The sequence below is a fragment of the Bidens hawaiensis genome, unplaced genomic scaffold (genome assembly GCF_021521415.1).
Source record: "Bidens hawaiensis isolate Kalapana, Puna unplaced genomic scaffold, B.hawaiensis_p1.1 tig00039579_1, whole genome shotgun sequence".
NCBI lineage: Eukaryota > Viridiplantae > Streptophyta > Magnoliopsida > Asterales > Asteraceae > Bidens > Bidens hawaiensis.
The window spans coordinates 68400-81814 of NW_027496967.1; the positions used below are offsets into that span (position 1 = coordinate 68400).

At 33.1% G+C, this 13415-nt stretch overlaps 2 protein-coding genes across 2 annotated transcripts; one reads left to right on the plus strand and one right to left on the minus strand.

The window, feature by feature from the left end:
- Window positions 1-1434: 1434 nt before the first annotated feature.
- On the plus strand, window positions 1435-4301 carry LOC143591345 (ubiquitin-conjugating enzyme E2 7-like). The gene is made up of 6 exons (XM_077071578.1): window positions 1435-1615; window positions 1701-1803; window positions 3236-3333; window positions 3480-3580; window positions 3899-3976; window positions 4057-4301. The coding sequence occupies exons 1-6, from the start codon at window positions 1567-1569 to the stop codon at window positions 4132-4134; spliced, it is 507 nt and encodes a 168-aa protein (XP_076927693.1). The 5' UTR covers window positions 1435-1566; the 3' UTR covers window positions 4135-4301.
- Window positions 4302-6945: 2644 nt separating this feature from the next.
- LOC143591346 (putative F-box protein At1g47790) lies at window positions 6946-8188 on the minus strand. Its single transcript, XM_077071579.1, has one exon. It carries the CDS (start codon window positions 8186-8188, stop codon window positions 7022-7024), a length of 1167 nt encoding a protein of 388 aa, XP_076927694.1. The 3' UTR covers window positions 6946-7021.
- Between the last annotated feature and the right edge of the window lie 5227 nt (window positions 8189-13415).

Below are 13415 nucleotides of genomic sequence, written 5' to 3' on the forward strand. Positions count from 1 at the left end.
AGTCGATCCACGTGTCTTCAGGAACTTAGTCAACTAGTTATGAATTTCATATAAAAGCTCTTACATATTGGGAGAATTATCACATGTGTTACAAGCAACAAGAAGGTCCATAGCCCCACAACATGCATTAATTTGAAGATAAAGCAATGCGAATGCAAGTTGTGGACTTGTCATTCTAAATAGGTTCAAAGTTTGACAAAACGATATGAAGTTGGTCATCACATGTAAAGATAAAGTAAGAATCTGTGCATCATGTAACCTTCATATATGCATTCTAACTAAGAAGATTGTAACATGGAATTGAATACCAAAATTCGGTGTCTCCATCGTTTACGTTATGCTAACTTAAACACAAAATGTAAGTCTTTTGAGCATAACAAACCAAGAATAACTAGGAATATATAACTCCACAGATCAATGAAACATTGGTGGATTAATAACAAAAAATCGACATTTTGTTCCCTATGTTTAATTGCCATTTAGAACAAAGTCAGGTTAAATAATCCATGTGGATTGATTTAAAAAACTTAGCCTTGGTGCACACGAATAAAATCGAACCCATAAAGCTGTAGAGGCCCATCATGTTCGAGTGATTTTTGTGTACACCATACAAGCATGATACCATGATGGGGATAAAGAAGAGAACATAAAGTGGCCTACTCAGATTCAAAGGGATAAATAAAGAGAAAGAAAAGATGAAAAAGACCAACATGATACTTATTATAAACTCTTAACACTAATATATAAGTTAAAGGAATACTGTAATATATGGTAATGTTTATGAAGATGGACTTTTTTAATTTAGAACCAATAATACATTAAAAAGTGTAAGTACTACAGCCTTACAGGTTATGCTTTAAATGTGATACATAAGACGATTATATAAAAGTTATGTATTCTCTCTTCCACTAGTTTGATGATCATTCTAAAATAAATATGCCCATGTGTAATAAATTAGTAGTGCTCGTCAATGAGATTTTAGGTTATCTGAATTTGAATATTTTGAAACCTAATTCAACTTCGAATAAAATGTGTAACGCCCTATTAAAATAAACATTTTAGAGTTCAATCTATTCAAATAAAAATTCTAAAACACAAAAAGAAAAAAAAAACATCCATAAGTGATTTTGAGGCCCGTGTTTAAAGCTCAACCAAATTTATCGTAACTTTATAAAAAAAGCATAATCTATAATCCCAATTCGGTTTATTCTAATCGCTTCGTGATACCTAAATACAAATTCAAATTCATAATTTAATCCAGATAAAACCGATCAAAATTCAATTCGATTTAAATTTTGAGTTATTTAAATCCGATTCGAATAATTATCAAACAATAAGAAACATAATCATCTATATAAACAACTTATAAATTATAATAATATTTTCTCTTTCAACAGTAAATAAAAAGAAAAAACCAAAACCAATTTGTGATTTTAACTTACTTCATCATCACTCTCCTATAAAACCAACCAACAGCGAACACACATCTCAAAGTCTCAAACTCAACTCATTCTAAACTAACCAAACTCTGTCGGTTAATCTATCTATCTCTAGAAGCTTCCTTCAATGGCTTCTCCATCTCAAGCAAGTCTTCTTCTTCAGAAACAGCTCAAAGGTTTCAATTCCCACTTTTAATTCATGGGTTTTGATTTTAATATAATTTAATTTTGTTGGGTCATGATCCGTTTTTGATTTTTCAGATCTCTGTAAGCATCCGGTGGATGGATTCTCAGCTGGTCTTGTGAATGAGAGTAATTTGTTTGAATGGAGTGTTACGATTATTGGACCCCCGGATACTTTATAGTATGGTTATTACTTATTATTGTTGTTTGTTATTTGTTGAATTGTGGGATTTGTTTGGTGGTTTAAGTTTAGGAAGTTAGTTATGTGAGATTTAGGATTTTTGGATGTTACGGTTTGGTAATTGCTATTGTTTTAGTTTAATTCTAAGCTCATAAATCGCCCGTGATATATTGGTTAACGGTACCTTGGTCGGTATATTAGTCAGAATAACGGTACCTATAATTTCAGCGATATTGACGATATTGGACCATTATTTGACCGATATATCACTGATATTCCCGATATCAGTGTTTTAAGTCTTTATTATTAATGTTTAGTGTTCAATGTTAGTGTTTTAAGTCTTAATAAGTTCCTACTTGCTACGATTGTTAGTGTTTTGCAAGTTGCAAAAGGTTAATTTGTTAATGGTAGGAGAGTATACTGAATTATTAGTGTTACATTTCTATATATGAATTTTACATGATGCTAAAATTACCGATATCTCATATATCGTACTTGACCGATATCCGATATTTTACCGCATTAACTGCTTAGTTGTCGTGTTGTATATTTGTTAGGGCTGTAAATGAGCCGGGAGCTTGGTTTGTTTTGATACACGAGAGGCTCGGGCTCGGCTCATTATCAGTTATTAATTGATTTATATACATTTTTATTTATTTTTATTTGAGAAAAACTTGCAACAAACCTAAGGTTTCTTAAATGAGTCAAAGCTTGGCTATTTAGTCCAAAGTTTAAACAATTAAAACTTAAAAATACACTAGGCTTGATCGATCTTTCCATACAAGGCTCGAGCTTGGTCTTGATAACTGAACGGGTTTTATTTGAGGTTTCTCAGCTTGGGCTCAATAAGGCTTAGCTTGTTTCAAGCTTTTTTTTTATCCGATCTCGAGTGGCTCGGCTCGTTTTCACCCCTAGTATTAGTTTAGGAATTTTATTTTGTGAATTTTGGAATGTTAGGGCTTGTTAATCACTCTTGTTTTAGTTTATTTTGTATTCTCTTGTTAGGATATTGATTTTATTTGTGCTGTTAGGGTTTATTTTGTTGTGTTCAATATTTGTTTAGGAACTTATTTTGTGAAATTTGGAATATTAGGGTTTGTTAATTGTTCTAGTTTTAGTTTTAACTTTATGCTCTTGTTATGCTATTGATATTATTTGTGATGGTTAGGATTTAGGGTTTATCTTGTTATGTTCAATATTAGTTTATGAACTTAGTTGTATTGATTTTAATTTAGTTTAGTTTATTTTGTATGCTCTTGTTAGTTTATCTTGATTAACTGTTGAATTTTAGGTTAACTTTTCTATTATTTTACTGAATTGTGTTATGATAATAAGTTCTATATTGTAGATCTTGTATGGAGTTGACTGATTACTATTACTAGCTAATGAAATATATGTTTCTAACTCATTGATTTTGGGTTCATTGTTTCAGTGAGGGTGGTTTCTTTAATGCAATAATGACTTTTCCACAAAATTACCCAAATAGTCCTCCAACCGTGAGGTTTACATCCGAGGTTTGGCATCCAAACGGTTAGTAGTTTTCATGTGCAATTATTCTCATATCTTTTGAACTTTCATGATTAGACCATGCAAGAAAATATAAGTAAAACCAACACTTTGGGTTGAAAGATTATAGATTTCTAATATTATATATTTATATTTTGGTGTTTTGACAGTTTATCCCGATGGTAAGGTTTGCATATCAATTCTTCATCCTCCTGGTGATGATCCAAACGGTTATGAGCTTGCAAGTGAGCGTTGGACACCTGTTCATACGGTATGCATTGGCTATTTTAATAACATTCATGTTCATGTCTATTGCTTCAACAATTATCTTTGTCATACACTCAAAACTGTTTTCAATATTAAAGTCTTAAAAGTTAACAATGCGAAGTTGATTATACTATCACAATATGTTTCACATTAGCGTCGTAGATGCTCGAATTTTAGCTAATGATTGAATCGAATCGCTGGTCTAGTTATTACCATATAGATAGTTGTATATTGATTGTAGTGTATAAAAGGTTTGTGTTTGTTGTCTTTTTAGTTCAGTTTTTATTTCATTATATAAATTATAAAATTATTATTTGTACAGGTTGAGAGTATAGTGTTGAGCATTATTTCAATGCTTTCAAGCCCGAACGATGAATCACCTGCAAACGTTGAAGCAGCGGTAATATACTTATTGATATATTTGTTGATTGGTATTAATTTATATTGGTTGGGTGTTGAAAATATCTGTGATGTTTGCAGAAAGAATGGAGAGAAAGAAGAGATGAATTCAGGAAGAAAGTGGGGAGGTGTGTGAGGAAATCACAAGAATTCATGTAAAAGTGGTATTGCCTTAATTTTAAACCAACTACTTGTAGAATCAAACATTGAAAATGCCATTGTTTGTTTTATGGATTTTTTTTTGTTTGTTTTGTATTGTATTGTGTTGTTTTTATGATTCCTTTTGTTTATGGCTCAAATCAAATGAAATGATTGGTTTACTTGTAGTTTGTTTTGAATGAGGGGAAAGAATTTTCGAATGCGAGTTCTATTACCGGTTGCGTATGTTTACATTGCATTAGGATGGTAAATATATTGGCTTGTTGGAGCATTTTAAGCTTAGTTATATCCATATATATTTAAGTACATTAAAAATCAATACATTTTATATTTCATTTAAAATTAATAATGCTCTTTTATATATATCATTATTTTCCTCTCTTCTCCATTCACATTTACTTTTGAAAAAATTTACTTTTGAAAAATATTAAATATCAGTGTAAATAGTCTAAATACAAATTTTTCACTTATATTCATAACTATATCATATAATTTACAAAACTCACTCACATATTATAAAGAATGAGCTGAGAATACTCGAGCTTAAGTCGCGCGTCTAAGCTAAGCATTATTAAATAAACAAGGCGTGGAGCTCGAAAAAACTGCACGTGCTTATATATCTTGGTTGAGGCTTATCAGCTTATGCCATTTTTTCAAAAGTTACAATTAACTCTTTTACTATTTTGCTCTCTTAAAACTTTTAGTATAACCTCTAAACGAGTAAACTTCGGGTCATAAATAATAAGGCAAATTGGAAATAAATAATTATAATTTTTATGTATTTGTCGATAATAATTTCAACTATAAAAATCACTACTACCGGTCCCAACTTTCAACTATTTTTATCTCAATGGACCTCCGTTAAAAACACTTAACGCAATTAAGTTTTTTCCCGATTTTCAAACCGATGTTTTAGGCTTTTGATCGGAAGAACGATACGATCTAACTGATGTAAGACTTATTTAGAAACGGTGATTGTGACAAAAATAGTTGAAAGTTGGGACCGCTGATGAGATCCATAGCTATGGTAGCAAAACTAGGTAAGTTATCGCTTAGTGTTATAGTTGTCGCATTTAGCTTAGTTATTGCATAATTTAGTTATGGCATAATATCGTCCATGCCTAGTCTACGTTATCGCATCCCTGTATGCAATAACTTGATCAGGCGATAACTTAGTTAAGATTCACGATAACCTAGTTTCACGATAAATTAGATAAGGTGTTGGCCGAGTTTCGCGATAACTCATATAAAACGAGAACTAGGAAGGGCTGATAACTTGGAGCCTTTGATAAAGTTAGGACTTGATGAGTTTAAGTCGTGAACCGAGTACAACTGTTCAAGTGTTCGGTTTAGCTTTATGATGTGGGTCTAGGGTGATGCCCATACTCACAAAATGACCAAATGATTTAAAAAAGGAAAATAGTTTTGGCTTCTCGTCTATATTTGAAAGAATCAATGTGTAATGTTTTGTGAAATGTATTAACGATTATGGGATGAGTATGTATAATATATGTGTAAACATAGGGTTTTGACTTTCGATTTTGGTATGAGTACATAATATACAACGTACCTAGGTCAACACACATCAAGGTTTCAACCCGTTTTACTAAAGCTCATTTTGACTCGTTACCCAACCCGCTCCGCCATTCATTTTGCTACATTTTTGACATATTTTATTTTGATTATTAATCATATGGCGTAGGAAGTGTTAACACTTTTTATTTTGATTATTAGAAAAGCTGGTAAGATTTATAACAGAATCACCTAACTACTTGTGTTAAGGAATCACTATACTCTTTACATGAATATAGTACGGTTTTGCTTCTCCCGTTATCAAAAACAATAAAGATTCATGCTTGTTACATGAACCTAGTTTCATAAGTGTGTTACTTCCATGTAATGAAAATTGCAACATCAATCAGAACCGTTAAGACTTATTTAACCGACAGTTTCTATGTAACATGGGTTATATATTCATATGATTACAGAGTTTATATTATTCAATGTGATAACTTAATTTGCTGAAAAATATGGTATAAAAGGTTTAATGCATTATAAAAATGCATTTTGTTAGGATTGAAATGGGTTTAAATCATTATAAGTGCAAGGTTTAAAGGTTTTTGGGTGGTAAAATTTGTTGGTAAGAAAAAGGCATCACATAAGTCATAATCTATACTTTATTATAATACATATGAAAATGACATTATAAGAATTATTTGATTCAAAAGTTTCGAGTTCATATTTACATGATACAACACTTGATGCATTCATTTTAAACATTAAATTTTTAAAAGGTAAAATTGTCTTTTGAACAACTAATAATTAGTGTACATTATTTAATAACAAATATTTAATTCACTATATTAAGTGCCGATGAGTTGGTGGTAGAGTGATAAGAAGAATACTTAATATTTCTTGTGAACCATGTTCGATTCATACCCCATCATTTAGTTTTGGCGGCACCGGATGATAATAAGAGATTAGGCGAGTATGTGGCGTTCACTAGTTGGATATTTGAACTAAACAAGTTTTATCTCACAGCATTGCCGTGCCTTCGAGCGAGTGTTCATGAACATTGGCCTTAGGTGAATGTTTTCCCGAATCGAAAGACAAGTGTATCCCGATGTGATGAATTTAGCAAGTAGCCAGTTTGAAAAGATTCTTTAGTCGCGCTCAAAAAAATCACTATATTAAGTGATGTATATTTAACTAGTTAAATTTATGTAATGTAACCACTAATAATTATTATTTTTATTTTAACAATAATAAAACTCAAATATAATCAATGTTTAAAGAAAATCAGGTTAGATTTTTCATTACGAACCCGTTGCAAAATGCAAGCCTCCCAAGCATTAACATTAAGTACTTAGGTTTAAGTACTTTTAACTTAAGTTAAAGACATAATACTTTCCACATGTTCGTTAACATTCATGAGAACCAAACTACAACTAAACTCAAAATCAGTCAACTCACCAATCTCCACCTTCTTCACTTCATTCTTCTTAATATTATACAACACCACACAAAACGGTTTAACCAGCCTTTTATCCGCAAATATCATCTCGCCGGAAAGCGTAGTTCCGGCGAACTTAAACCTCCGGCGATCCTTCATCTCACCGTACATCACCGGAATAGTTACACACTTCTTAACCCATTCATTTTCACCATCCATTAATATCCACATAGTCAAAATATCATCACCATTTGTAACACCTTGATGGTCAACGATAGTTAAACACCCGTCGAGTTCGATTAAAACACTTTCTTCCGAATTCGAAACCGGGTCATCGATCATTTTAATTAGTCGAAACTCGTCGCGAGTAACATCGAATGCGACCATGACAGGCCTTTCCGAAGCGATCATACTCGGAAAGGCCCTAAAGTAGATGTGGGCATTAATGCATATGCTTTCGTTGAATGGAAAGTACGGAGGACCGTCAGCGATCCTCCGCCAGGATCCGGATCCGGATCCTATTGTGAATACTTGATGCTCCATGGTGATGTTGTCGTTATGACATGTGGTCCAGGTGTCCAGCACTTTGTGTGTGGTGGACACTGGGTCAAACCCAAAGTGGCTTGACCGATGACGTGTCGCATGCGCTGTTAACGGTGCATGCGACACTGTCCATAGGAGTTTGATGAATTTGCGAGTGGAGGGGTTGCAAACACACATGGATCCTAAATTTAGGCAAACGATGCCGTTTAGTGATTGTGAGACAAACGGGTGGGCGAACCCGGGGATGGTGAGGAGTCGGGTTAGGTTTGGGGCGGGGCGGGTTTGGTTCGAGGGAATCTCGAGGGAGAAAATCGTGCGTTCGGAGGTGAAGCGGTTGATGAAAGTGAGGATAAGGGTGACGGGGGCGCCTGCGATGATGGAGCGACGAAAGTGGGCTTTGGAGAAAGATGGGTGGGTGATGGTGGAGTTCCATTGGGTCGAAACAGAGCGGAATCGGGTCAGGGATTTAACGGGGAGGCGTGTGAGGATTTCGAATATGAGTTCGTGTGGAACGGGTACGGGTATGGGTTCGGGTGAAGTGTTATTTTCTTCATTCATTGCTTTCGACTTTTCGTTGTATGGGTTTAGCGTATGGAGGAGTGTGGTGTATTATGTTATATAGCACGTAGGGACTAATCCGGGTTAAGTTTGACTTTCTAACTGGATCTTGATAACATAAAAAAATATAAAATGTTATTATATTTCGCAACATGTTAAAATGATAAAATCTTTGACGTTGCATAGTATTCAATTAATCTTTTATCTTGCTGCCCAATACTTTTGGTATAGAATACCTTGAGCTTGATTGGGCGAACTGGCCATCTTAGCACCTCACGATTCATACTTGAGAAATAAAGATGATCGAGTGGATTCATGATACGTCTGTTATTCAAGTTGTCGTTTAAAAAAAAAAATCTACATTTCGTATGATCGTCCATGTTTGATTATATGAACACACTTTTTGAAAAAAGTCTAGAAGGATTAAGACACACATGCCATTTTCACTGATGTCCAAAATTGTCAGCAAAAGTGCAAAACAACCCATGTGCAAAATCTTTCATATTTATATTTTTTCGTAACTTGAATGTTCGGTTGTTATAATTATATAAATGTCTAAACTATAAAAAGGTGACAACTGAATGACTTGATTAATGTGATTAATCATTTGCGAGAATAGTAGATTAATTCGTGATTTAACACATGTCAATTAATAATTTAATATGTTACAATGTTATACTGTCATAGAAGTGTTAGATTACCCCAACATGTGTCTAAAGTTGCATGTTCTAAAAGTCTAGTAACCTAAAACCATAGTAGAGTTATTACTAACGAGTTAGATGAAGATTTCACCTAAAAACCTTAAAATACAACCATCACCCTTAATTATATCAATCGGATGTAAGGCCAATCTTAGTCTAGGTTTGACTTGCCCATAACATCTTCCAAGAAAGGATATGAAATAACCTTACAAATACAATATGGTCGTTTAAAATAATATGCATTTAACAATAATGGACTTATGGTTTATTTAAATAGTTCGTAACAAAGGGTCAAGCACGTGACACATGAAAGAGTTTTTTCGCGTGCATCATGGTGGGGCTGCGAATTGGCAATAGTCCAAAACCATATCTCAATTGTTTACACTTCACAGTATCGACAAAACAAAATAATTTATTTAATAATGAGTTAAGATCTTTTTTATATGACAGCTCCGTTACTTTTATGTAGTAGCAACATATATTTGTGATTTTGTGTAGCTTATGGTTGTAAATTTGTAATCGGGTAGGTGGGTGTCCCGATCTACTTAGCACGCTCGTTGAAGAAATAAAAGTGTTCGGTTTATGTGGGTTAGCAATAGATCACGGTTTGGTGGGGATCTTTTTGGAGTATTATTTTAGCTTCTGGTTGTATTTGGCTAGGCGGGGGTTGGGTGGAAGTTTTATATGTTCCCCTCAGGGGTGGCGTTTCTTTTTCTTTTTGACGGTTGTGTCAAGTGTGCTTAGCTTCTTGCTAGCTCATATTTATATATAAAAGAATATTTTGTTGGTCATAAAAAAATTCTTTAATCTAAAGGGCTTGAGCCGGCTTCTTACTACCTACAAACGCTACATGTTACTATGTTAGAGCTAATAATTTATGACACAATCAATCAACATGGTGACTTATTATAAAATTAAACCGACATGCACTTAAGTTAATAGGTGCATGTAGATTATAAAAGATGGTGTATTAATGATTAAAACATTTTAGGAAAAAGGGTTCAACATCCCCAATTTCACGTTGCTGAACATGCAGTTGTCTGGTGTTGCACAGCCAATATGGGGCAAGTAGTTGCGAGCTTTTAGTCTAGTTAAAACTTTAAAGTCTTCATATAACCATACCAACCAATACCATAAAAGTCGTACTAAGTAACGTATTAAAGAAGGTCCCTATGAGTGTCTCTTAAACATCATTACATCAATGGGGCACCTTATAAATTTTTAACTAGTCATTTAGATTTAGAGAACTACCAACTATTATAAAATCTTTCGGCATTCGTATAATAATCAGGGGCGGATCTAGCATAGGTTGATTAGCAGTCTCAGTTATCTCTCAATTTTCTTGGTGAATTACATTTTTAGTGAAAAAAAAAATTTATCCGTTTTATGTATCTGCTACACATAAACAATTTTTTTAGCATGCACAACCCCTCAATTGTTTTTATAGACTAACATAACTTGATAAACAATTCAAAAGATTTTGAAGAGTAAAACTAACTTGAACCATAATCGTATTCAATCGGGCGTGATTTGGTTGTTTGATTACGGTTGCTATTATTAGTTAACGGAAAACATAAATTAAAAATAAGCAATCAATCCGTAATAGTTAGAATGACAACCGTCGATTAGAGCCAAATTCTGATAACTTTAGTGGCTAAAACTTAGCGTATTATACAATTTAATTTAAAAACTAAAAGTTTATTCGGGTTTTTCGGGTTGACCCAAAACTTATAAATCAAATCCAAGAACCAACTCGAATTACTTCGGTTCGGGTTCGGGTTAGTCTTTTATCGTGTTCGGGTTCTTCAAGTCATGTTAGTTCGGGTACGGGTTTTTTCGGGTCAGGTTTCGAGTAAAAATGACAGCCCTATAACCAAACAATAAAGCAATATAACCTGATAAAAAATTCAAAAGAAGAGTAAAACAAATTCTAACCATAATCATCTTCGATCAAGCGTGTTTTGGTTATTCAATTACAGTTGCCATTAGTCATAAGCGTAAATTATAAATTAATAATAAACATTTGATCTATAATAGGTGGAATGGTCCAGATTTTGATAACTTTAATGACTAAGACTTAGTTTATTATACCTAAAAATATATTTGGTTTAAAACTAAAACTTTACTAAAACTTTATTCGGGTTGATCGAAACCCATAAATCAGACCCAATAACCAACATGAATTACTTCGATTCGGGTTAGTCTTTTCTCGGGTTCAGGTTTTTTCGGGTCGGGTTAGTTTGGGTTCAAGTATGAGTTTTCTCGGCTATATGACAACCCTAAGATAGATTGATATTCATGTAAATTATGTATATTAGTATATCTTGTGGCAAGTTACGTGAAAAAATTGATATTCATGTAAAGTTCAATCCATTAATTGTGAAATATTCAATCAATTAATATTCATGTTACGTGAATAAAAACATGTTGATATTAATGTAAAGTTTAAATTAGAAAACTAAAATCACACGGTTACGTGATTTGATATTCATGTTTGTTAATTGTTGTCACCTTCAACTAAGAAGAAAACTTAAAATCACACATTTACGTGAAAAAAATGTGAAAGATTTTGGTTGTTTTTAGCAAGGAAGGAGATAAACATTCATGGAAGAGATAGAAGTTGCAAGAAGGCAAGAACCGAAGACATGCAATTTTTGGCCTTCGGGTTGTTAGGATATCGCCAGAGAAGATTAGATTATGGTTTTAACTAGAAGGTTAACAAAGCGTCAATATGAAAAGCCTTTTAGAAAAAAAAATATATGGATAAAATTCTAAATTTGAATATTCAGGTTCTTCAACTTCACGTATTGAGCTTTCGGTTTTAACTGGAACCGATTCGGAAGCCGTTTAATGCAAAAATTGAGAGCTAGAAATCATAAGGCAACATACTTTGGAGGTCCAGATACACCGGTTTTGTGTCGGTTTCTTGGTTATGGCAGTTCCAAACCGTTTCTTGCTCATCTATAAACATCATCATTGATGAATGGATAGAGTGATTATAGTGGTGGACCTATAAAATTTCCTCACATGCGTCAATATTCAGTTAACATTTGGTATACAAATTTTTTTCGGTCTGGTTCGGCTGTGACATTCGTCAATTTCGGGTCTCGTTTGTATTCGTTTTTGTATTCGTATATCATGTAAACCGACCCATTTTGTAAACCAAAGCTTATGATATAATCAAAATGATGGATTTTATGTTATAATATTGTTTTACACTTGTTGGATCTTGAAAACATTCTTTTTGGTCCTTAAAACGACTTAAACCAAACTTTGGGGACTATTATTGCCATTTACCAAAAACTTGTTTGACCATTTCAACCATCACATGCATCTTTACCCTATTTGTATGAACCATACTCTTACCATTATAAAAGCAAGGCTCCATACACCATTTTGGTTGTTCATCTCCAAAATCTCTCTCAAATCATAGTATTCATCTTCAACATTTTGTTATTTTGATTTCTTAAGGTCAACTAACTATAGTCTTTCATTTTAACTTGTTCATCTAATATTACTAACACTTGAATATGGTGGTACAACATATATATACTTGAGTCTTTTACCGATCATTTTAACTTGTTCATCTAAGTTTTATACTTGAGTCTTTTACCATCCGGTTATTCATCTTTTACCGATCAAGTTTTATACTTGAACGTGAGTAACTTCATACCCCGTTTTCTATCTTTTGTTTCGGGGTGACATTTCATACTTATTCAAATCAAATGATTTATACTTGAGTCTTAAACCACAAACGTTGTTTTATAATTTACTTGAATAATTGCTCGATTTGGTGTTCTATGCTTATATGCCTATGTGTTTATCGCTTTCGGTTGGTGGAATCTATAAATCCTAGACTACTTGGCATCCCCTTGTAGAAAGGTGTCGTTAACGTAATGCAATTAACGATATTCTATTAAATCCTAGACTACTTGGCAATCCCTTGTAGCTAGGTGGTGCTAACGTAATTCTATTAACGATTGTCAATTTATCCAAGTTTATAGCTATTATTTATGGTTTTGTATACTAGTTTTGTGGCTTTTCATACTATATATCTATTGTTCAAACTTATGAATTGTTCACCAACCTTTGTGTTGACAACTTTATTTTATGAAATGTTACAGGTTTGCATCTAGGTTGATTATGGAGTTCAGTGAAGAAAATGACCAAATACCGTTAGGATATTAGCAAAAATGAACAATATTTGATTTGCTATATTTTGCTATATTTTGTTGTATTTGACTTATGAATATTTGGTTATGTGACATTTTCGATGTTGTGAAATGAAATGAGTTTGATAAATATTGTCGCTTTAAATAGTGTCGTGCGCTTATGAGCAATCGTTACACCTTGGCATGTTCCGCCGCCTTTGGTCGGGGTGTGACATCGGCCGTTTGGTTCGGGTCAACAAATCAGCATATAATTTTTTCCGGTCTGCTACAACCGGCCCTGTCGAGTCAAAATTTCAAATCGGGTCGACCATATACAAAAAAATAATCAAACAAAATATCATATAACCAAAAATA